Source organism: Oncorhynchus nerka, linkage group LG26 (assembly GCF_034236695.1).
Source record: "Oncorhynchus nerka isolate Pitt River linkage group LG26, Oner_Uvic_2.0, whole genome shotgun sequence".
Classification (NCBI taxonomy): Eukaryota; Metazoa; Chordata; class Actinopteri; order Salmoniformes; family Salmonidae; genus Oncorhynchus; species Oncorhynchus nerka.
Genome location: NC_088421.1, coordinates 3,892,047 through 3,914,342, shown reverse-complemented (window position 1 = coordinate 3,914,342; position 22,296 = coordinate 3,892,047). Strand labels below are relative to the sequence as shown.

Sequence of the window (22,296 nt, the reverse complement as noted above, 5' to 3'; positions counted from 1 at the left end):
AAAATAAATAAAGCACTTCTCTGCAGCGTTTGACATTATTGATCATAATCTGCTGCTGGAAAAAGCGTAAGTGTTATGGCTTTACATCCCCTAATATATTGTGGATCTAGAGTTACCTGTCTAACAGAACACAGAGGGTGTTCTTTAAGGTAATCCTCTCCAACATAGTCTAGGTAGAGTCAGGCATTCCCCAGAGAAGCTGTCTAGGCCCCTTACTTTTTCAATCTTTACTAATGACTTGCCACTGGCGCTGAGTGAAGCCTGTGTGTCTATGTATGCTGATGACTCAACACTATACACATCAGCTACCACAGCAGGTGATATCACTGCAACACTTAAGAGCTGCAGTCATTTTCAGAATGGGTGGCAAGAAATAAGTTAGTCCTAAATACATGAATTTCAAAAACTAAAGGCATTGTATTTGGGACATAAAATAAAAACACTAAACCTCAACTAAATCTTGTAAATAATAATGTGGAAATGCAACAAGTTGAGACTAAACTATCGTCACGGTCAAAACATATTCTTAGCTACTGATACAACAGTAGCTTAGATTGGGATAGGTCTGTCCATATTAAAGCACTGCTTTGCCTTCTTAACAATGCTATCAACAAGGTAGGTTCTACAGGCCCTTGTTTTGTCGCACCTGGACTACTGTCCAGTCATGTGGTCAAGTGCCAAAAAGAAGTACTTAGGAAAATTACAATTGGCCAAGAACTGGGCAGCACGACAAACCCTTAAATGTACACAGAGAGCTAACATTAATATTATAAATGTAAATCTCTCATGGCTCAAAGTAGAGATTTACTTCATCACTACTTGTATTTGTGAGAATTATTGACATGTTGAATGCACCCAGCTGTCAGTTTAAACTACGAGCACACAACTCAGAAACCAATGCATACCCCACAAGATATGCCACCAGGTCTCTTCACAGTCCCCAAGTCCAGGACAGACTATGGGAGGTGCACAGTACTACAGAGAGCCATTCCACATCAAGTAACTCATGCAAGCAGTAAAATAAGATTTAAAATTAGATAAAAATACAATTTATGGGACAGCGGGGACTGTGAAGAGACACATATGCACTATAGACACACACATGGATTTTGTGTTGTAGATATGGTAGTAGAATAGTGGCCTGAGGGCAAAGCCTTAATGTGTTGTGAAATCAGTTTTGTAATGTAAGGTTAGTTTTATTGTATAGAACATGCCTTTAATTTGCCAGACCCCATGAACCTGCCTTGACATCAGCTAATAAGGATCCATAAATACAGATGTTGGTAAATTAAGGATTATGCAATTTAATCAATGCCAACTAGTGGCCTTTTTGGGTACGTCAGATTATCACACAACTCTGGCCCTCTGTATGGCCTTTTCACATGTTTTCAAATAGGATGACAAAGTTATGAAACGTTGTCCTAAATAACCAACTAGGTGAATACCATTACCATAGAAATGTACTCAATTTTACCATGTCAATACTTAGTTGTAAATGTTGGACACTGAAAAGTAGCCATTATTGAAAATGCAATTGCTGATTAGACACTTCTCATAAAGCTATTTTCCCCTTTAACCAAGTGGTCTAGACACTCATACTATATGGACACATTAACAATGTCTATCAACATCTTATCCAGTTTAAGCCTGCCTATCAATTATCACAATGAAAGTCTTCAGTATATGACAGCTCCAATAAGCAGTTTTAGTCAAACGAGAGGCTTGAAGACTAATTACTATTTGGAGCATACAGTTCATAATTTGCTGTAGGGGAACTAGTGGGCATTCAACTGAAATAAACCGAATGAGTACAGATTTGTATCAGTAAAAGCCGAACTTCCAATCACTAGAGAAATGTGCCATAACAGCTGGCTAACAGTTTTGATTGACCTCTAGGCTGTCTAATAAACTTGTGATGCACAGTAAAGGACTACATCAACTGTAGGTAACCATTTCAATCCTAAGGACCTAGAGTTCACATTTTGGCCCTTACTTGACATGGCACTATTACAAGGTACGGTAAAGGACCCTCTGTGGTAAGAGGTTACATCCTTTATTAAACTCTTGTTAAACTTCTATTGTTATGACCCTCAGCCACTAGTAGGTCTACAATTGTCAGTGTTTATCACTGGTATGAAGATGCTCAGTAAATGAGCAAAGAACCTCAATAGACTGATACAACATCCATTACTACAGGTCAACACTTAGAAAACAGCAACAAACTTTAGTGATCTTTTTTAATTGTTTCACAAGAAGCCTTGCCTCCAAAATACAGTATTGTGGTCAACAGAAACATCTCAATGTAACAGCAGTGTTGCACTAAACCAGTGCAACACTCTCCCCTCCCTATAAATGCAAAGCCAGTAGGTTCTAGCAGAGAAGTCAGGAGTCCTGGTCTGAGGCTGGAGACCATAGTCTTGGGATGAAAGTGGTTTAGCTCTGGCCTCCCAGGGTGTGCTTGTCAAACAGGTACTCTGCCATCTTGTTGTTGACAGCATCCATCTTGGTGAGGTTGGTGATGTGGTCTCCCAGCTTCTTAATGGCCTCCACCTGCTCATTCAGGTAATGGGTCTCCAGGAAGTCACACAGCTAAAGATGGAAAACGGGTCAGAAAACAGAATGAATACAGACTATTGTAGATACAGTAACACACAAGAGCCTGGTGGTAACGGCATAAGGGTTGAGTGTTTCTAGCTTTGATTATTTTTTTAAACTAGGCAAGTCAATTAAGAAATCAATCTTATTTACAATGACATCCTAACGTGGAACAGTGGGTTCTCTTGATCAGGGGCAGAATAGTTCTCGTCAGCTATGCGATTCAATCCAGCAACCTTTGTTAGAGGCCCAAAGCTCTAACCACTAGACAACCTGCCGCCCCTTATGCATTAGCTGCATTGTGTGCATCTGGACTATTGTGTGCGTGTGAAGCAGGTCAACATCCTGTGTCATTAGTTATCAGAGCTACAACAACCTGATCATCTCCTGAGACAGTACCTGTATTTTATGCGATACATACATGTGATGTGCAGTTCCACCATAACTTACATGGGGGTCAACCTTGTCAGAGGCAATCTTGTGCAGGTCCAGCAGGGCCTGGTTCACATTCTTCTCCAGCTGCAGAGCATGCTGCATGGCCTCCAGCCCATTGCCCCACTCATCACGTTCTGGCTTCTATACAGGACAGAGAGTACACACGAGGGTTAGGGACTACAAGCAGACATTAAGGTAAGATAAAGTGAACAGAGTTATACCCCTCACACTTTCAGTTCAGTGGTTAGAGGCAGTATGTTTTGGACAACTCCAAGTTCTCTATATCAACTTAACACTGGAGACGCTCTCCTCCATGGAGTAAAGACATTCTATCAGTCTACAATCTAAATGTGTTTGATGCTCAGGCGCTCACCTCGATGTCCTGGAGTAAAATGCGTCCACCTCTCTTGTTCTGGAAGGAGAGTAGCTTCTCCGCGTGCTCCCGCTCCTCGTTGCTGTTCTCCTTGAAGAAATGCGCGAAGCCAGGCAGAGCCACATCGTCACGGGAGAAATAGAAAGCCTGGGTGGATAAACATAAAACATTATAGTTAGAAAAAACATGACAAACGTGACTCGGCATTCTGTTCATGTTGTGGCAACTAAGCTTGATGATAGGGATGAGTCAGTCTAGTCTGTAGTCTACTTGGTAACATGACAATTAACCTGTCAAGGAGTTGTAATGCGCTGTCCAAGGTAGGATAGATTCCCGGCTTCATTTGAACGCTATACCAACCTGGAGGGTCTTAATAGCCTTGCCAAGTAAAACTCAAATGTACTGCACGGAGTTGAGATCCTTGGCTATTAATTGTCTAGGACAACAAAAAAGTCAAGTGAAAAAACGCCATTTAGGCCCAGGCATAATAATACACAGGTAGATCAACAACACGGCCCTCTTGGTAGACTCCTTACCATTGAGGTGTAGGTGTAGGAGGCAAACATCTCCAAGTTGATCATCTGGTTGATGGCAGCTTCGCAATCGTGGTGATAGTTCTGGCGGATCTGAGACTCCATCTCGGCAGATTCTTTTATATCAAAATGAAAAGTACAAAAATAGAGTTTCTTAGACTATTTTGCATTTACAGTTGTAGAGGACTGCTAATTCTTATGTAGGTGACATTACATTGCTATAGCTGAGACAATGTATTTTCATAGTAAAACATGTTAGGCCCCATATAGGATATCTCTCACACACACACTCACTTAAATCATCCACAACACTGTCACAACAGGATACTCCTAGCCACAGGTGCTAGCCGTCAGTTCGGCCACAACTCCCCTGAAGATAGGGACGCACACACATTACACACTGACTCTCGAGGACAAGATAGGGACGCACACACATTACACACGGACTCTTGAGGACAGGACAGGGACGCATACGCTCTTACACACTGACCCCAGAAGACAGGGACGACGCACATACAGTACACACATAGCTGCCGAGGACACCCAGATAAGACACCCACAGATTGGCAGAAAGCCTAGACTTGGAGACAAACTAGCACACACACATAATCTCCCTCCCAGCCGAACATTGTGTGACTGAAGATAGCGCACACACCAAATCTCCTTTTCAGCTGACCATGGTGTGACGACCAAGAACAGGCATGGCAGGATTCTACGATGATGGACAGACAACTGAGCCAATGCCGGATGACTACACCCCAGCCTGATCCAATCCGAAGATCCGATCTCCTAGAAATCAACCTACTTTCTGTTCTGTATATGAAGCTTGTACTCACTGTTAGCAGGGTTCCTTCTGCTAGTCTCTGATGAGCTAGCAGAGGGGCCCGTATATACGCTGTACCAGATATCTTTACTCTGAATAAACCTGTCGCTTGTCATATAATTGACCACCTTGTCCGAGTCGATCCTTGACCGACTCGCCCTATCTACATATCCCATTATCAACACAGTTCAAGAAAGCGTTCTGTCATCAATCCGTAATGTTCTATAATGCGGGACGAAGGCAGAGGAGTTCCGTTCAATCACTGTTGAAGCAAGAACTTCTTCATGCGTCTTCTCAGACCTGTGAACTGGAAGGAGTCTTGTTCGCTCTATTTATTGTTCAAACGGAATGCGTCAATGAAATCCACCCTCACAGAGCGTAGCCAATCACCTTTAGAATTTCAACAGGAACTAGGCGGGTCATTTAAAGACGAGCCCACTCATACACATGACCTAAAGCAAAGATTATTTATTATATTGACAAGAGAGCCGAGTGACCACTCTAACACTGGAAATACATGTGCTCAAGGAATGAAGACATGCAAGATCAGGTGGGACCATTCTAGCCAATGACTGGGAAGGTACGCGTGTGAACACCACGCACAAATAAACTTTCCGGAAAAAGTTTCAAAGTTTCCGGAATACCACATGCATCCACATATATCAGTACATTTGTAAAACCTTAAACATGACGAAACTTCGATTCGATCATAATCCTCAAATACTTTGAAAAAAAACGGGCTTATGACACGCGGAAAGGTTTTGGGCAGAGTAAATGCTCTCGCCTTGACCTCTTCATCTCGGACTGTTATTTTTTTAAACTTTGTTTATTACAAAGTAACATTCTATTGGAAACAACTAAAGCAGTAGTATCAGCTAAAAGCTTAAGCAATGCTACAGTGCAGGTCTAACTACAGAAGTTATTGTTGAAAATGGTATTGTGTGTTATATCCTAAGAAGAAAATAGGAAGAATTTGAACACTCATTCTAATATTAGGCTAATTTAGAAATAGTCTACGTTTACGTTTGATTTAGGATATAAAAGAAATTGAACTTTGAGAAGCAGTTCTGTAAACTTCTGTTTCATTCTCTAAGAGCACATGTTTCAATAGCATATGTAGCTTAATTGTTTACCTTTTCCAGAATGCAGTCAAAAGAAAAACTGTAGGGTTTATCAGTTTAAAATATCAGATAAATTTTCAATATGAGGTATGGGAATACAGTAGTGGACAGAGAAAGAAAGGCTGGCTTTTGTAGAAATGGTATTTGATGATACGTCAGTTGATTACATTAGCCAATAAATAACTACACAAAATCAGTAGCTACATCTACGTCTAACCATACGTAGGTTATTAAGCTAAAACTGTGAAGTGGAAAACTTTTTACATCTAATGAAAATCAAAGACGACAGTAATTAAGTAACCTTCCTAACAACTTCAGTTCACATGACCTGATCTTCCACAACTGTTGACAGGGTGCTTTCAGGGTGCTGGTTATTGCTCAATACAGCCATGTAGTTGCAACGTCATTGGTATTCATAAGAACTAGAGCTGTGTTCGAATACTCATACTAACCGCACTAACCATACTATTTGTGATGTAAGTGGAGTATGTAGTATGGTTATTGGTCATAGAATGGATATAGTTAGTATGCCAGAAGTTCCCGGATGTCATACTAAATCAGCCAAAATACGAAGTATACAAGCAGTGGACATTATTTCCGTGCTTTCAGGGCCCATAATGCAATTCTTGAGAAAACGGGCGTGGCCACACAACGTTTATCAATTTTAAGTAAATGGTGGACAATTTGCAGCCGAAGTCAGACGAGAGCAGATACAATTTCATTGCTTTAACTAATTATGACAAATGTTAAGAAAATCTTCAGCAATGTAATGAATTTTCAAATAAGTTACGTTACAATTCTTTAGCTACGATATCCTTACGAATCGCATAGCATATCATTGCAGTAGTATGTACCGTTATGTTACCTACCTAACATACATTTAGTTGGCCATTAAGACATCAGGCTTAGCTAAATGGTATAGTCAATGTGCGTTCTCAATGGACATTGTTAATTCACTCTGGCTATCTACTCCGATTTCAGAGCACTCTCATCTGAGTGTACCAAAGCGCAGATTAATTGATGAATTTACAACCGTAACACCCATTGAATATAACCGGTGTCAGTAAACGTCTGCAAAAAAAGGAGTAATTCAATTGTTGCCAGCAACACAGTTACAGTCACCAATGCTCTGGATAACATGAAAACAACCTACCCAGCTCTGCCAGGGCGAGTAAAATGATCAGAGTGAGGTGTTCTCTCATTTGTGTCTGGAAGTAGCTAGCAAGCTAGCCAAAGTTAGCCAGTTAGCTTGGGTGCTTGATTGCCGTTGTGAGGTCAAAACGCTCGGATCAACCCTACTCCTCGGCCAGAGCGTCCAGTGTGGGCTCTGAACGCTCCGAATGCGAAACGCTTTGAATTTCCAAACGGACAATCTGACAATGCTCTGAATTTACTAATGCCCAGAGTGTGATCTGCCACTCCAGATTGAATTTACCAACACATCCGATATCGTATGATGTCTAATTTAATTTGTTATGCTAGCAAGAGGTTGCAAAGCAACAGCTTCCGGTAGACAGGCGAAGCGCTAGTAAGATCAACTAAAGTAGGGTGACCAGACGTCCCCGTTTTTGGTGGCCTGCCCCCGTTTTTGGTGTCCTCGGCTGGAGCTGTCCTCGGAAATGTCCCCGACCTCGTAGGGTAAATTGAATACTCCTGCACTAGATTGTGTAAGGCAAAGAAAAGGAAACAGGCAAGTGCACAAAAAAAGGCAACAGGCAAATGCACAAACACCAGAGAAAACTCAGAAAAACATTTTTATTTACTATCTATCTGCGTTTTCTCTGGTATTTCTAGAACCATTTGCAACTGGAAATGGACATGTTTAGGATAACTGGTTTCCAGATTTGTTAACAAAAAAGGTACTGCCAATACCAGGTTAGTTGTAGAGTCTATTACAGTGTTTTGATTAGGCTTACCTGTATTATCCAGAAATGCTGGATAACAACAATCTTTGGTTATATCATATTTAGTGTAGCTACAAGCTATGGATTTTTGCCATGGGGCAGAGAGAGCTCAGGGATTCTTAAAAGATGGGACAATCAACTTTTTACTACAAATATTTGTCTTAATTTGAACTAAATGTGAAGATTATATTTTGACACACCAAAGTATCAGCTATTAACACTATGTAAAGGAACAACCTCCTATTTTTTCATTAAATGCAACTAAGTGGATATGGTCAATTTCGTCAGACACCATAAAAGGCATTTCATTTGTACAATTGTTGTCCAACAAAGTGTTTAAAGGCCTTGATTATTTAATGCTAACATTAGATTATTCATAAATGTGTAATACACATCTCCAAACATTTTTGTTTTGTTTTATTGCCATATTACATGCTCCAGGGCTAATTTAGCTAGCAATCTGGCATGGTTTCTAGATTTTGAACATGAAATAACAATTATAAAGCTAACATTATCCCTTAGGTCTAGCACAGCAAATACATTCATTGTTGAAGCATATGTTGCAGAACAGTGATTACATTATTTGTTCAGAATATTGACAACAACAAAAAAAATCTATTTTAAGGCGGTTAGTTCCTCTGTATAGATGGGAGAACCTTCCAGAAGGACAACCATCTTTGCAGCATCAATCAGGCATTTATGGTAGAGTGGCCAGATGGAAGCCACTTCTCAGTAAAAGTCACTTGTCAGCCCATTTGGAGTTTGCCAAAAGGCACCTAAAGGACTCTTAGTATAAGGGCACAGGGTGAGACCCAGATGCAGACTCGGGAGGCAGATGGTTTGAGTCTTTGATATTTATTGGTATCCAAGGGGCAGGCAAGAGAATGGTCATGGACAGTCAAAAAGATCAAAACAAGGTCAGAGTCCAGGAGGTACAGAGCGGCAGGAAGGTTCAGAGTGAGGGCAGGCAAGTGTCAAAACCGGGAGGACTGGCAAAAGAGAGATTAGAAAAATCAGGGGCACGGGAAATACACGCTGGTTGACTTGACACTACGAACTTGCACAGAGAGACAGGAAACACAGGGATAAATACACCGGGGAAAATAATTGACACCTGAAGGGGGTGGAGACAATCACAAGTGAAACAGATCATGGCGTGACACTTAGACCATGAGAAACAAGATTCTCTGGTCTGATGAAACCAAGACTGAACTCTTTGGCCTGAATGCCACGTGTCACGTCTGGAGGAAACCTGGCACAATCCCTACGGTGAATCATGGTGATGGAAGCATCATACCGTTGGAATGTTTTTCAGTGGAAGGGACTGGGAGACTAGCAAGGATCGAGGGAAAGATGAACAAAGAAAAGTACAAAGAGATCCTTGATGAAAACCTGCTCCAGAGCATTCAGGACCTCAGACTGGGGGTGAAGGTGCAACTTCCAACAGGACAACAACCCTAAGCACACAGCCAAGACAACACAGGAGTGGCTTTGGGACATGTCTCTGAATGTCCTTGAGTGGCCCAGCCCGAGCCCGGACATGAACCCGATCATCTCTAGAGAGAACTGAAAATCGCTGTGTAGCGACGCTCCACCTCCAACCTGACAGAGCTTGAGAGGATCTGCAGAAACGAATAGGAGAAACTCCACAAATACAAGTGTGCCAAGCTTGTAGCATCATACCTAAGAACACTGAGGCTGTAATCACTGCCGAGGGTTCTTCAACAAAGTATTGAGCAAAGGGTCTGAATACTTGTGTAAATGTGATATTTCCGTATTTATTATATAGATTTGCAAAAATGTCTGAAAACCTGTTTTTGCTGTGTCATTATGGGATATTGTGTGTATACTGATGAGGAAAAACAAGTAATCCGTTTTAGAATAAGGCTTTAACGTCACAAAATGTGGAAAAAGTAAATGGGTCTGAATACTTTCTGAATGCACTGTATATGACCATTAAGGCCAGATCGTTCTTCAAGATGTTCATAGGTGACAAGCAGGGTCAAATAATAATCACAGTGGTTATAGAGGACACATGTCAGCACCTCAGGAGTAAATGTCAGTTAACTTTTCATAGCCCAGCATTCAGAGGTTGAGAGGTCGATGGAGAAACGAAACAGCAGGTCCCGGGATAAGGTAGCATGTCTAGTGAACAGGTCAGGGTTCCATAGATGCAGGCAGAACAGCAGAAACTGGAGCAGTAGCACAACCAGGTGGACTGGGGAGTGTTCAGGCCAGGTAGTTCTGAGGCATGGTCATAGGGCTCAGGTACTCACACTTTTCCAAACAGTCTTGGAGTTCCCACATATGCTGAGCACTTGTTGGCTGCTTTTCCTTCATTCTGCAGCCCAATTCGGTAATTGGTATTTTATTAGGATCCCCATTAGCTGTTGCGATAGCAGATACTCATCAATACTTGGTTGTAAATGTTGGTGGCAGTTGCGAAAAGAATATAGCAATCATTGAAAATGCAATTGCTGAATAGGCTATTTTCCCCTTTAACCAGGTGTCTATCCACTAGGTACTCATGTACCATACGGACACATTTACAATGTCGATCAATATTTTTTCCAGTTAAAGTTTAAGTTGAGCTTGCCTGTCAATTACCAAAATGACAGTCTTCAGTGAATTACCAGTAGCTCTGCGACCATATGACAACTCCAATAAGCCCCTTATGAACGAGAGGCTTGACTCATTACTATTTGGCGCATACAGTTCATAATTTGCTGTAGGGGAACAATTGGGCATTATCAACTGAAACAAAATGAGTACATATTTATTAGGTGTCAGTTAAAGCCGAACTTCATCACAGCTGGTTAACAGGTTTGATTGACCTCTAGGCTGTCTAATAAACTTGTGATGCACAGAGTCAAGGTCCACAACTGTAGTTAACCATTTCAATCCTATGGAGCTTGAGTTGACAGTTGGTCCCTTAATTGACATGGCACTATTATAAGATACAGTATATGACACCCTCTGTGGTCAGAGGTAACATCCTTTCTAAAACTCATGTTAAACTTCTCCTATTGTTATGACCCTCAGCCACTAGTCGGTCTACAATTGTCACTGGTATGAAGATGCTCAGTAAGACAGAGCAAAGAACCTGAATAGACTGATACAACATCCATTACTACAGGTCAACACTTAGAAAACAGCAACAACCTTTAGTGATATTTTTAAAATTGTTTTACAAGAAGCCTTGCCTCAAATACAAGTAGTGTTCTCAACAGAAACATCTCAATACACCAGTTCAACACTCTCCCCTCCCTATAAATGCAAAGCCAGGAGGATCTATCAGAGTAGCCAGGAGTCCTGCTCTGAGGCTGGAGGCCATAGCCTGGGGATGAAAGTAGTTTAGCTCTGGCCTCCCAGGGTGTGCTTGTCAAACAGGTACTCTGCCATCTTGTTTTTGACAGCATCCATCTTGGTGAGGTTGGTGATGTGGTCTCCCAGCTTCTTAATGGCCTCCACCTGCTCATTCAGGTAATGGGTCTCCAGGAAGTCACACAGCTACAGAGGGAAAACACAGGTCAGACAAGAGAATGAATACAGACCATTGTAGATACAGTAACACACAAGAGCCTGGTGGTAATGGACTCAGGGAAGATGAGATTCTGCAGTTTATTATATAACAAGGCAAGTCAGTTAAGAAACACTCCTTATTTACATTGTTCCACATTAGGATGCCAGTGGGTTAACTGCCTTGTTCAGGGGCGGAACATATTTTTACCTTCTCAGCTCCGGGATTCAAACCAGCAACCTCTGTTACTGGCCCAAAGCTCTAACCACTAGACAACCTGCTGCACCTTTTGCATACTTATGCATTAACGGCATAGTGTGCATCTGTGGACTATTGTGTGCATGTTAAGCAGGTCACAATCATGTCATTAATTAGCAGAGATACAACCTGATCATCTCCTGGGACAAAACCTGTATTCTATGTGATACATACATGTGGTTCCACCATAACTTACATGGGGGTCAACCTTGTCAGAGGCAATCTTGTGCAGGTCCAGCAGGGCCTGGTTGACATTCTTCTCCAGCTGCAGAGCACACTGCATTGCCTCCAGCCCATTGCCCCACTCATCACCTTCTGGCTTCTACACAGGACAGAGTGAACACAGAAATGTTAATGACTACTAGCAGATGTTAAGGTTAGGATAAAGTTTAGTTACACCCCTTACACTTTCAGTTCAGTGGTTAGAGGCAGTATGTTCAGCACTCCAGGTTCTCTAGATCAACTTACTCCATGGATGAGTGTGTACAAGTGGTAAAGACATTTATCGGTCTACAATCTAAATGTGTTTTTCGACGCTCAGGCGCTCACCTTGATGTCCTGGAGTAAAATGCGTCCACCTCTCTTGTTCTGGAAGGAGAGTAGCTTGTCGGCGTGCTCCCGCTCCTCGTCGCTGTTCTCCTTGAAGAAATGCGCGAAACCAGGCAGAGCCACATCGTCACGGGAGAAATAGAAAGCCTGGGTGGATAAACAAAAAAGAACATGCCAAACGTGACTGGGCGTTGTGTTCGTTGTGGCAACTAAACTTTATGACAAAGGCATGAATCAGTCTAGTCTGTAGTCTACTTGGTAATCTGCAGATTAACCTGTCAAGGAGTTGTTACGCGCTCTGTCCAAGATAGGATAGATTCCCGGCTTCATTTGAAAAAAACAAATATGCACTTCACGGAATTTCTTGGCTATTAATTATCTAGACCAACAGAATAAAAAGGTGAAAGAGGCATTTAGGCCCAGGAATAATAAGGTAAAACAAAACGGTCACCTTGGTAGACTCCTTACCATTGAAGTGTAGGTGTAGGAGGCAAACATCTCCAAATTGATCATCCGGTTGATAGCAGCTTCGCAATCGTGGTGATAGTTCTGGCGGATCTGAGACTCCATTTTGGCAGATTTTCTTTAATATCCAAATGAACGGTACAAAAATAGAGTTTCTTCGACTATTTTGCTATTACAGTTCAAGTAAGTACTATGTCAACAACCAGGAATGTTCTATGATGCGGGACGAAGGCAGATGAGTTCCGTTCAATCACTGTTGAAGCAAGAACTTCTTCATGCGTCTTCTCAGACTTGTGAACTGGAAGACAAGACAAGTAGACAATGGACCTGATCGGACAGCTCAGAGCCTCTGCTCTTTTCTGTCCATAAGCAACAATTGGATTAGTGGAAGAGGCAGGGCAGGCCAGGAACAAGGAAGAAGGGTGTGGTCAGCAGGGCATCCCCCGAGGCTGAATGCCCTAGGGTTTTTATCAGAACGGTCAGTTTCACCTTTTTGCTTTTCCCGACATGAGTTTGTGGTGTTTTGTTTATAAATAAAAAATAAAAAAAGGAGGAATAAGAGAGGGATAAAAGGGCTTCATTAGAGTTGTAGCTTACAGCTGTGCATGGGGAGAGGGGTCGGGCTGCTAAGGAGTGCAATCACATATATCTACACATTTTCACAAATATCTACACATTTTCATACACACACACTTTTTTTTTTGTAATTTTATTAATTTTTGTATTTTTTTTGTATTTTTTCCTTTTTTTCCTTTATTTTTTTTTCTTCCTCTCTTCTAGGTCAGCTTTAGCATTATGGACATGGGTGTATCTGTGGTCCATTTGGCCTGTCCCACGGCTTCCTTCAATGATGGGTTGTGAGTGGCTCTGTTGATGAACTTCTGGCCAATGACTGACTGTCTGTTGTTGATTGATGTCAGTCCAGATATGCTGTTAACGTAGTGGTTGCTGATGTATCTTGGTAGTCTGTAAGCCATTTTTGCTGCCATGTTTTGGACTGTCTGTAGCCGATTCATCTGCTGTGGTGAAGCTGTTATCCAGGCTGGCAGGGCGTATTCAAAGAGGGGGCGGATGTAGCTGGTGTAGACTTTCAGCACTGTCTGAGGTGAGGCTCCATATTTTCTTCCGCACAGCGTTTTTAGGTGGTTTAGTCTTTTTCGTCCCTCTCTCTCTATGTTCGCTATATGAGTTGTCCAGCTCATGTTATTCTGGAAGGTGACTCCAAGGAATTTTGCTTCTTTTCCTACTTTTATTGTTTCACCGTAGAGTTTGAGATCTATGGGTTTCCTGGTCTTTTTCCCTGTGCTTTTTGTGAAGAGGACACATTGGGTCTTTTGTGGGTTCAATTTTACTCGCCACATGTTGGACCACGACTCAATCATTTCAATAGACTTCTGTAGTTTTTTTGCAGCAAGTTGAGGACATTTGGAGCTGGACCAGTAGCAGAGGTCATCGGCAAACTGTGAGACTTGTCCTACGGTGGGTGGAGGGTAGTAGATATCTGATATGTAGAGTAGAAAAAGTAGCGGGCTTAGAACTGCCCCCTGTGGGACACCTGCCTCCGGGGTGAAGGGTGAGGATATTGCTGTGGAGACCTGTGGAGAAAGCTGGTGATGATGTTTCTGATGGAGAGCGGTAGTTTGAGATTGGAATCCAATTTGTAAGTCGCTCTGGATAAGAGCGTCTGCTAAATGACTTAAATGTAAATGTAAATGAATCTGCGAGCCGGTAACATAGTCCGTTGTGCCACATCTTGTCAAATGCTTTCTCTATGTCAAAGAAAACCGCCAGGGTAAGTTATTTTTTCTTGAAGTTCCGAAGGATGTCCTCTGACAGTCTTAGAATGTTATCGGTGGTTGATCTTGCTTTCCTGAAGCCAGCTTGGTGGATTCCAAGGAGGCCCACTTCCTCGGTGTGGCCGCTCAGTCTTTGGGTGAGTACTCGCTCAAACAGCTTCCCGACATGGCTGAGGAGGCTGATTGGTCTGTAACTTGTGACGTTGTATGGGTCTTTGCCAGGTTTGTGGATCATTGTGACAACTGCAGATTTCCAGGGTAGGGGAAAGTAGCCTTCCGTGAGACATGCTGTGAAGAGGTTGAAAAGAAGGTGCAGGTATTTGTCAGGTGCTTGTTTGATGAGTGTGCTGTCAATGTTGTCTTCCCCTGGTGCTTTGTTTTTTTGTTTTTTTTTCAGGGGGGTTCTTGATTTCTTCAATGCTCACAGAGCGGGTGAGGGGATGGTCTACTGGTGTCGGATTTGAGGTGTACACTGTTTTCTGCATTTCTCTGTCAACAATGGTTTTCCAGTCTTTGTCAAAGAGAGGATCGTCGGGACAAGAATGAACATTTTGTAGGTGGTTTCTGAATAGTGTTGCTTTTGTTTTGTTGTCTTCGATGAGTTGGTTTTGAGACTTTAGCACAGGTATGATGTTATTGGATTTGTCTCCGTTGATTGTTTTGATTTTTTGCCAGAAGGTCCGGGGGTTGGTGTCTGTATCTAGCTGGTGATAGAAGGCAGTCCACTGTTTCTGTTTGTGGAGGGTGAGTTGGTGTCTGATGTGATTCTGCAACCGATTAACTTCTGTTTTCAGGTTGGGTGCTCTTGTTCTGATAAAGTCTCTCCGGATCTTTCTTTTCTGCTTGATGAGACTGAGGATGTGTGGTGGGAGTTGTTGTGGTGGTCTGGTGGTGGTAAGTGGGATGGTCTCTTCCCGGGCCTGGATGAGGATACTCCCTATTCTCTCCGCCAGCTGGTCCAGATCTTTGGGGTTCTGCGTTGGTACTGCAATATTTGTTATCTTGTCTGTAATGCAATTTCTGTATTTATCCTAGTCTGCTTTCTTGTAGTTGTATCTTTGCTTTTCAGGTGCTTGTTGGAGTTGGAGAGAGAAGGAGGCAAGGACAGGAAGGTGGTCACTTCCCACGTCGTGGCTGACCGAGAAGCTAAGAAGTTTAGCAGCCAAGTCCGGGGAGCAGAGGACAAGATCAAGGATGTCTGCCGTTGAGTTTGCAGAATGGATGTGTGTGGGCTCGTTGGTGTTGAGGATGGCCAGGTTTGTGCTGTCGAGGATATCCCTTAGTACTCTTCCCGATGTGTTTGTAGTATTACAGTTGAAGTCGATGTGTTTGGCATTAAAATCTCCCATTATGATGGTGTGGCAGTTGTTGTCTGCAAGGGTGGCGATCAATTTTTCAGAGGGTGTTGTTGCGGGTGGACAGTATATGGTGGCTACCAGAAGAGGGGTTTGTGCATTTAGGAGTATTTTCGCTGCAGTGTACTCGTTGTTGTTGAGTTCTTCTTTGGTGAGGTTGAAAACGGCTTCAGAGTACTCTATTCCTTCTTTTAAAAGCAGTGCCAACCCCCCCCCCCCCCTCTGCATCCCTCTAGTCGCTCCTTCCTTAGAATGTTAAAGCCAGGAATACGGAATCTTACATTAGTACTTAGGAAGGTTTCGTTGATAGAGGCAATGCTGGTTTGCTTTTCTAGAAGAAGTTGCTTCAGCTCCTGCTCGTTTTTCCTTAGCCCTCTGATGTTGATATGTTGAACATTTATTGGAGTAGCCATTTGGTTTGGAGTGTATTTAACTTGGAATCGCCTTCTACAGCCTTAAGAGGGGGGGGCATCTCTGTGTTTCCTTATGCTGTCCATAACTCTCTTTACCATTTCTTCATCTCCGCATATTCCTTTCAGGTCCTCCTGCAGGTGAGTGGTGCTGGTGAGAGGCTGGGAGCCGGGGAGGCTTGGTGTTGCGAGATGGTTGGTAGTGGCTGTGCTGATGGTGGTAGTAGTCCTGGTGGGCTTGGTGGTGGTGAGGGCTAGGTAGGTGGGGCATTGTCTGGAGACCGATGGGTGGGCACCGCCACAGTTGGCACAGCTGGCATCATTTTTCTCTTTGGGGCACTCTTTATGGTGGTAGTTTTCAGCACATCGCAGACATTTTATCTGGTTTTTGCAGTCTGTGGAGACGTGGTTGAATTCTTGACATTTGTAGCATTGTTTGATAATGGCGGGGGGTGGCCGTGCTTTTTCCACCCTGAAGTGGAAGTAGTTCATGTAGAATCCCTCTAGCAGTAGGCCAGGCGCGTCGTCCGGGTTGCTGAGGTGAATACGGATGAAAGTGGTCGGTTGCTGTGTGGCTCGGCTGACAATCCTGTATACTTTAGTGGTTGTAATGTGCTGCCTCTCCAGTTCTTGCTGGATTTCATCGCTGGTGGTTTCCATTTGGATGCCCTTGATGATAAGCTGTTTGGTGGGTTTGTTGTCTTGGGTGGTTTGGTTTCCTCTCTGTGCCAACCTGCACTTTATCGTTGTTCCGTTGAAGGCCCCTGTGGGCCAGTGGGAGAGTAGGGAGTTCATGGAGTGGATATCCTTGACAAATACAAGGATTCCACCTCTTCTCATCTGGATGAGCTTTTGCAGCTGGATATTAGGTTTATTGCGTAGGATTTCTTTGTAGATGTCTTTGTTTGAAGTAGGTGGGAGTGCATCACTGTTCAAGAAGTCAATTACCACAGGAGACAGTTTCTGCTTGTCGCTTGTGCTTTCCCTTCTGGCCTGTTTTTGTGGGTGGCTACTGTACAGCATCCCATATCTTCCCATATTCTGGGTGACAATATCAGAATATGTATCTTGAGGTGGGGATAGAGGTTGAGCTTGTGGAGGGTTAGTTGCTGTGGTATCACCGTGTACAAGCGCCGTGCCCATTTCCATGAGGGTATCTTGTAGTTGGAGAGCAAAGGGGGCAAGAGGGGTTGATTGGGTATGTTTGCTGAGTTCGCTGGCAAGATATTGGAGCTGGACTAGTACTTCATGGAGCGCTATAGGGTCCGTTTTGTCCTTGGTATGTGGTATTTCTTCTCCGGTGGTGGTGCTTGGTGGAGAGATTGAGATGGTGTCCTTGTTTGGTTCAATACACTCCTTGGGTGGCCTGGTAGCATTCATTGGTTTGCTAGGTTCTTCAGGGGTGGGTTCGGGAGAGTTAATACTCTCTTTTTGCACTATCATTTCTTGCTGTGTAGGAGTGGCATAACAGTCCAGTGACAGTGTATTTTTCTTGCCTGCTTGGGACTTGACATACTTGGATAAGCGGGGATCCTTTTTGGATTGATGGGGTTTTTCCTCCACAGATGGTGTCATAGTCATGCCTGGTTTCCCATCAAAAGCTTTGGTCCATATCAATTTTCTCTGTTCGCTTGTGATTGGGGGTGCAGTAGCCATTGTTGGTTTTGTAGTCAGGCTTATGGTAGGTTCAGCTTTTAAGTTTATTATTTTGGAGTACAAACACCTAATACTGGGATAGTACCAGTGGTTAGTTGTAGGATACACCCTCAAGCTAAAATGGCGGCCAGCCACAGAACAAATGGGCTCAAGCAATGTAGATTTGTTAGTTAGGATGAGGGGGGAGGGGGTGCAGCGCAGCGTGATAGAAAACAAATGGTATGTTTGTTATAAGCTAAAATACTACTACATGATCAGGAAACGACAAAACGCGGTGTGGATGTATAACAGGCTATATAATATGCGGTTAGAAATGCGTTTCTCTGGTGCTACACCAGAGAACTACGTGACAGGACTAGGTTACCTGTGATACAATTAGTGTTAGAGAAAACTGGAACGCCTTAAATCAAACACACCTTTTTACCTTGTAGAGCGCAGGGTTGTCTGTCTGGGCACAGTTGAGACAGCTCCACACGCGTTGGTAGTCGCTCGCCCTTACAGCACGAAGAAAACCCGACAGCGTGTTGATACCGGAATGAGAGAAGTGGATTTCTGCCTAAGAAAGCCAGGAATTACCCTTAAAAGGGCTTGCTCTTTTAGAACGCGTAGAATTCTCCATCTCCTCCTGTCTCAGATGGCGCCTCCTTTTCCGAGTCCCTTGCCGCCTTTACCTCTTCCAGACATCGTGTGTGTGTGTTCGCTAGCTGAGTTCAAGTGAATTAATGACGTCGGTGACTGTAACTGTGTTTCTGGCAACAATTTAATTATGCTTTTTTTGCAGACGTTTACTGATACCGGTTATATTCAACGGGTGTTACGGTTGTAAAATTAATCAATTAATCTGTTCTTTGGCACACTCAGATGAGAGTGCTCTGAAATCGGAGTAGATAGCCAGAGTGAATTAACAATGTTCATTGAGAACGCACAATGACTATACCGCTTAGCTAAGCCTGATGTATTAATAGCCAACTAAATATGTGTTTGGTAGCTAGCTAACATAACGGTACATACTGCTGCAATGATATGCTACGCGTTTCGTAAGGATAGCGTAGCAAAGAAACTTAACTTATTTGTCATAATTAGTTATAGCACTGAAATTGTATCCGCTCTCGTCTCACTTCGGGACACCATATTTTCTGCAATTTTCTTAAAATGTTATGAGGCCACGCCTGTTGTCTGAAGAATTGCATTATGGGCCCTGAAAGCACGGAAATAATGTCCACTGCTTGAAAACTTCGTATTTTGGCTAATCTGGCATACTAACTATATCCATACTATGACCAGTAAACATACTATATACTATATACACTTATATACACTTACTATATACACTATATACACTTACATCACAAGTAGTATGGTTAGATGTATGTAGCTACTGATTTTGTGTAGTTATTTCTAGGCTATTGTAATCAACTTTGATATACCATTTGACAACAACAATATGTCATTTGAAACCGAAAGGTGTATCATCAAATAGCCTTTCTACAAAAGCCAGCCTTTCTTTCTCTGTCCACTACTGTATTCCCATACCTCATACTGAAAATTGAATTTATGTTTTTTTTTAAATGTGATAAACCCTAAGTTTTTCTTTTGACTGCATTCTGGAAAAGGTCAATAATTAAGCTTCATGTGTTATTGAAACATGTGCTCTTAGAGAATGAAACAGAAGTTTACAGACCTGTGTCTCAAAGTTCAATTCCTTATATATCCTAAATCAAATATAGACACAGACTATTTCTCAATTAGCCTAACATTAGAATGGATTTTCCAAGTCTTCCAATTGTATTCTAAGGATATAACAAACACACACATTTTTCAACAATAACCGCTGTTGTTAGACCTGCACTGTAGCATTGCTTTTGGCTGATACTACTGCTTTAGATGTGGATGCATGTGGCATTCCGGAAACTTTGAGAAAGAATATGTTTAGTTGTGCGTGTTGTTCATACGAATACCTGCCCTCTCATTGGCTAGAATGGTCCCACCTGATCTTGCCTGTCTTCATTCGTTGAGCACATGTATTTCCATTGTTAGAGTGGTCACTCGGCTCTCTTGTCAATATAAAAAGTAATCTTTGCTTTAGGGGATGTGTATGAGTGGGCTCGTCTTTAAATGACACGCCTAGTTCCTGTTGAAATTCTAAAGTTGATTGGCTACGCTCTGTGAGGGTGGATTCCACTGACGCATTCCGTTTGGAACAATAAATAGAGCGAACAAGGCTCCTTCCAGTTCACAAGTCTGAGAAGACGCATGAAGAAGTTCTTGCTTCAACAGTGATTGAACGGAACTCATCTGCCTTCGTCCCGCATCATAGAACATTCCTGGTTGTTGACATAGTACTTACTTGAACTGTAATAGCAAAATAGTCGAATAAACTCTATTTTTGTACCGTTCATTTGGATATTAAAGAAAATCTGCCAAAATGGAGTCTCAGATCCGCCAGAACTATCACCACGATTGCGAAGCTGCCATCAACCGGATGATCAATTTGGAGATGTTTGCCTCCTACACCTACACTTCAATGGTAAGGAGTCTACCAAGATGACCGTTTTGTTGATCTACCTGTTTATTATTATGCCTGCGCCTAAATTCCACTTTTCACATGACTTTTCTGTAGCCAATAACTTCTTTAACTCCGTTAAGTACACATTTGAGTTATACTTGGCTTGGTTATTAATTGCCTCCAGGTAGGTATAACATCCAAATGAAGCCGAGAATCTATCCTACCTTGGACAGAGCGCGTAACAACTCCTTGACAGGTTAATTGTCAGGTTACCAAGTAGACTACAGACTAGATTTATTCATGCCTATATCATCAAGTTTAGTTGCCACAACACGAACAGAATGCCGAGTCATGTTTGGCATTTTTTTCTTCTAACCACACTGTTTTGTTTATCCACCCAGGCTTTCTATTTCTCCCGTGACGATGTGGCTCTGCCTGGCTTCGCGCATTTCTTCAAGGAGAACAGCGACGAGGAGCGGGAGCACGCCGACAAGCTACTCTCCTTCCAGAACAAGAGAGGTGGACGCATTTTACTCCAGGACATCAAGGTGAAACTTTGAGCATAGGAAACACATTTTAGATCGTAGATAAATGTTTTTACTCCATGGAGGAAAGTGTCTCCAGCGTTAAGTTGAGATCCTGTAGTCCTGAACATACTGCCTCTAACCACTGAACTGAAACTGTGAGGGATGTAACTCTGTTCACTTTATCCTGACCTCAATGTCTGCTAGTAGTCCTCAACACTTCTGTGTTCACTCTGTCCTGTGTAGAAGCCAGAACGTGATGAGTGGGGCAATGGGCTGGAGGCCATGCAGTGTGCTCTGCAGCTGGAGAAGAATGTGAACCAGGCCCTGCTGGACCTGCACAAGATTGCCTCTGACAAGGTTGACCCCCATGTAAGTTATGGTTAAACCACATGTATGTATCACATAAAATACAGGTACTGTCCCAGGAGACCTGTGTGACCTCCTGCTTTGCAAGTACACGATAGTCCAGATGCATACTAATGCATAAGGGGCGGCAGGTTGCCTCGCGGTTAGAGCGTTGCTCCAGTAACCAAAAGGTTGCTGGATCGAATCATCTAGCTGACGAGCTAAAATTCTGTTCTGCCCCTGAACAAGGTAGTTAACCCACTGTTCCACGTTAGGATGTTCTTGTAAATTTGTTTTTAACTGACTTGCTTAGTTATATCTGCACTTATGCCATTACCACCAGGCTCTTGTGTGTTACTGTATCTGCAATGGTCTGTAGTCATTCTCTTGTCTGACCTGTGTTTTCCCTCTTTAGCTGTGTGACTTTCTGGAGACCCATTACCTGAATGAGCAGGTGGAGGCCATTAAGAAGCTGGGAGACCACATCACCAACCTCACCAAGATGGATGCTGTCAAAAACAAGATGGCAGAGTACCTGTTTGACAAGCACACCCTGGGAGGCCAGAGCTAAACCACTTCCATCCCCAGGCTATGTTCTCCAGCCTCAGACCAGGACTCCTGGCTTCTTTGATAGATCCTACTTGCTTTACATTTATAGGGAGGGGAGTGTTAAACTGGTGCAGTGCAACACAGCTATAACATTGAGGTGTTTCTGTTGACAACACTACTGTATTTTGGAGGCAAGGCATCTTGTAAAACAATTAAAAAGATCACAAATGTTTTTGTTGCTTATTTCTAAGTGTTGACCTGTAGTAATGATTCAGTCTATTCAGGTTCTTTGCTCTGTCTTACTGAGCATCTTCATACCAGTGATAAATACGGACAATTGTAGACCTACTAGTGGCTGAGGGTCATAACAATAGAAGTTTAATAAAGCATGTTACGTCTGACCACAGAGGGTGTCCTTTACCGCATCTTGTAGTAGTGCCATGTCAATGAAGGACCCAACTGTCAACTCTAGGTCCATAGGAGTGAAATGGGTACCTACAGTTGTTGTAGACCTTCACTCTGCATATCCCAAGTTTATAAAATGGCCCACAGGTTAATCAAACCCTTGCGTCCTGC

The 22,296-nt window shown here is 42.8% G+C and overlaps 3 protein-coding genes across 4 annotated transcripts; 1 reads left to right on the top strand and 2 right to left on the bottom strand.

Annotated features, from left to right (window-relative positions):
• Nucleotides 1–1,284: 1,284 nt before the first annotated feature.
• On the bottom strand, nt 1,285–7,536 carry LOC115123161 (ferritin, middle subunit-like). 2 transcript variants are annotated; one of them, XM_029652485.2, is made up of 5 exons: nt 7,034–7,536; nt 3,940–4,052; nt 3,404–3,550; nt 3,046–3,171; nt 1,285–2,589 (listed from the first exon to the last, which is right to left on the bottom strand). In XM_029652485.2, exons 1-5 carry the CDS (start codon nt 7,080–7,082, stop codon nt 2,434–2,436), a joined length of 591 nt encoding a protein of 196 aa, XP_029508345.1. In that variant the 5' UTR covers nt 7,083–7,536; the 3' UTR covers nt 1,285–2,433. The 2 variants fall into 2 exon arrangements, with proteins under 2 accessions (XP_029508345.1, XP_064866071.1); XM_065009999.1 differs by lacking the exon at nt 7,034–7,536 and adding an exon at nt 4,592–5,423.
• A 3,588-nt stretch (nt 7,537–11,124) lies between these two features.
• LOC135564633 (ferritin, middle subunit-like) lies at nt 11,125–12,681 on the bottom strand. Its single transcript, XM_065010001.1, has 4 exons — nt 12,580–12,681; nt 12,112–12,258; nt 11,759–11,884; nt 11,125–11,294 (listed from the first exon to the last, which is right to left on the bottom strand). Exons 1-4 carry the CDS (start codon nt 12,679–12,681, stop codon nt 11,139–11,141), a joined length of 531 nt encoding a protein of 176 aa, XP_064866073.1. The 3' UTR covers nt 11,125–11,138.
• A 6,800-nt stretch (nt 12,682–19,481) lies between these two features.
• On the top strand, nt 19,482–21,830 carry LOC135564632 (ferritin, middle subunit). The gene is made up of 4 exons (XM_065010000.1): nt 19,482–20,320; nt 20,701–20,847; nt 21,070–21,195; nt 21,587–21,830. The coding sequence occupies exons 1-4, from the start codon at nt 20,219–20,221 to the stop codon at nt 21,740–21,742; spliced, it is 531 nt and encodes a 176-aa protein (XP_064866072.1). The 5' UTR covers nt 19,482–20,218; the 3' UTR covers nt 21,743–21,830.
• The last annotated feature ends 466 nt before the right edge of the window (nt 21,831–22,296 follow it).

Coding starts and splice junctions, on each gene's coding strand:
- LOC115123161 (XM_029652485.2), bottom strand. CDS start 7,082: ATGAGAGAACACCTCACTCTGATCATTTTACTCGCCCTGGCAGAGCTG. Junction 3,172..3,403: donor TTTTACTCCAGGACATCGAG/GTGAGCGCCTGA, acceptor TGTCCTGTATAG/AAGCCAGAACGTGATGAGTG. Junction 2,590..3,045: donor CTGACAAGGTTGACCCCCAT/GTAAGTTATGGT, acceptor TTCCATCTTTAG/CTGTGTGACTTCCTGGAGAC.
- LOC135564633 (XM_065010001.1), bottom strand. CDS start 12,681: ATGGAGTCTCAGATCCGCCAGAACTATCACCACGATTGCGAAGCTGCT. Junction 12,259..12,579: donor CCTACACCTACACTTCAATG/GTAAGGAGTCTA, acceptor TTATCCACCCAG/GCTTTCTATTTCTCCCGTGA. Junction 11,885..12,111: donor TTTTACTCCAGGACATCAAG/GTGAGCGCCTGA, acceptor TGTCCTGTGTAG/AAGCCAGAAGGTGATGAGTG.
- LOC135564632 (XM_065010000.1), top strand. CDS start 20,219: ATGGAGTCTCAGATCCGCCAGAACTATCACCACGATTGCGAAGCTGCC. Junction 20,321..20,700: donor CCTACACCTACACTTCAATG/GTAAGGAGTCTA, acceptor TTATCCACCCAG/GCTTTCTATTTCTCCCGTGA. Junction 20,848..21,069: donor TTTTACTCCAGGACATCAAG/GTGAAACTTTGA, acceptor TGTCCTGTGTAG/AAGCCAGAACGTGATGAGTG.